Source organism: Glycine max, chromosome 2, assembly GCF_000004515.6.
Source record: "Glycine max cultivar Williams 82 chromosome 2, Glycine_max_v4.0, whole genome shotgun sequence".
NCBI classification, from domain to species: domain Eukaryota; kingdom Viridiplantae; phylum Streptophyta; class Magnoliopsida; order Fabales; family Fabaceae; genus Glycine; species Glycine max.
Genome location: NC_016089.4, coordinates 24,208,517 through 24,210,072, shown reverse-complemented (window position 1 = coordinate 24,210,072; position 1,556 = coordinate 24,208,517). Strand labels below are relative to the sequence as shown.

Here is a 1,556-nt window from a genome sequence, read left to right as displayed (position 1 = left end):
TGAAGCTATCCCCATCTCATTATCAAACAAATTTCGCCACCAAGAGAACTTCCATTCCCACCCAGATTCACAAAAAGAACCCAAATCTGCTACTGTCTGAAGTCTTTGTAAGGAAATTCGATATAATTGTAGATATTTTTCTTTAAGAGTTATCCCACCATCAACCCAAGAGTCCTCCAAGAACAAAATTTCATCTCCTTTTCCCAACTTCCAAATAAACTGCTTAGAAACCTCAGCCATACTCCGATGTAGATTAATGGATCTCAAGTGATACCACCAGTGAGAGAAATGTGGCTTTGGTGGCCCGTCTTCCAAGCCTCTCCAACCTCTATACTTCGAAATCAAAATTCGGCTCCAAAGTTTATCAGTTTGTTGAAACATCAACCATTTCCATTTAATTAGAAGAGCATTGTTGAGGGCCTTGATGTCTTTAATTCCCAATCCTCCCTTTTCTCTAGATGAACACACTTGACTCCAAGCTACCCAAGCGATCTTCTTCCCTTCTAAGTTGCCACCCCAAAGAAAGTTTCTTTGAATGGCAGTTAGTCTATTAATCACTACTGAGGGGGCCCTGGAAAAAGACAGATAGAACAAGGGCAATGTTGTTATGACAACATTAATTAAGGTGATTCTGCCAGCCATAGAGATGCTTCAATGGTTCGATTTGTTCAACCTAGGCTCGAATTTCCTAATTATAGGCTCCCACACCACCTTCCTTCTCGGATTGATACCTATTGGCAACCCTAGGTAACAAAAGGGAAAATGAAGCATGGCACAGTATAAGAAATCAGCAGCAATACAACACCACTCCTCAGATTGCCCAATTGCTCCAAATTGGCTCTTAGCAAAATTGATTCTCAGGCCAAAAACCATTTCATAGCTTCTAAGAATGGCCTTCACAACATTAACATTATCCATTGAACCTTCCCCAAAAAAAATAGTGTCGTCAACAAATTGGAGGATATTCACTGAAACCTTGTTCTTCCCCACCAAGAAGCTTTGGAAGCAATCTATTAGTGTTGCTTCCCTCATCATTCCTGTCAAGCCTTCAGCAACCAACTCAAACAATAGGGTAGCCAAAGGATCCCCTTGTCTCAAACCTCTTTGAGGCTTAAATTCAGAGGTTGGGCTTCCATTCACTACAATAGATATAGAGGCTGATGTGAGGCACCCCTTATTCCATCCAATCCATCTATCATGGAACCCCATTCTTCTCATCATATAAAAAAGGAATTGCCAAGACAATGAATCATAGGCTTTTTTGAAATCCACTTTAAACACCAAGCAGGACCTCTTAAACACCTAGCCTCTTCAACTACCTCATTAGCAACCAGAACACCATGGAGCAATTGTCTACCCTTCACAAAGACACACCCACACACACACACACACACATACATACATACACCCAGACACACACCCAAACACACATACACACAGACACACACCTGCACGCACACACACACACACACACCCTCTATAAATAAAGAAATAAGGCCCTTACAGTAAAGTCACAAAGACAAACACACAGACACACCCTGATGATACACACACAC

At 41.5% G+C, this 1,556-nt stretch overlaps 1 protein-coding gene across 1 annotated transcript; it reads right to left on the bottom strand.

Moving 5' to 3' along the window:
- Positions 1 to 651: 651 nt before the first annotated feature.
- LOC106794350 (uncharacterized) lies at positions 652 to 1,209 on the bottom strand. Its single transcript, XM_014761601.1, has one exon. The coding sequence runs from the start codon at positions 1,207 to 1,209 to the stop codon at positions 652 to 654; it is 558 nt and encodes a 185-aa protein (XP_014617087.1).
- Between the last annotated feature and the right edge of the window lie 347 nt (positions 1,210 to 1,556).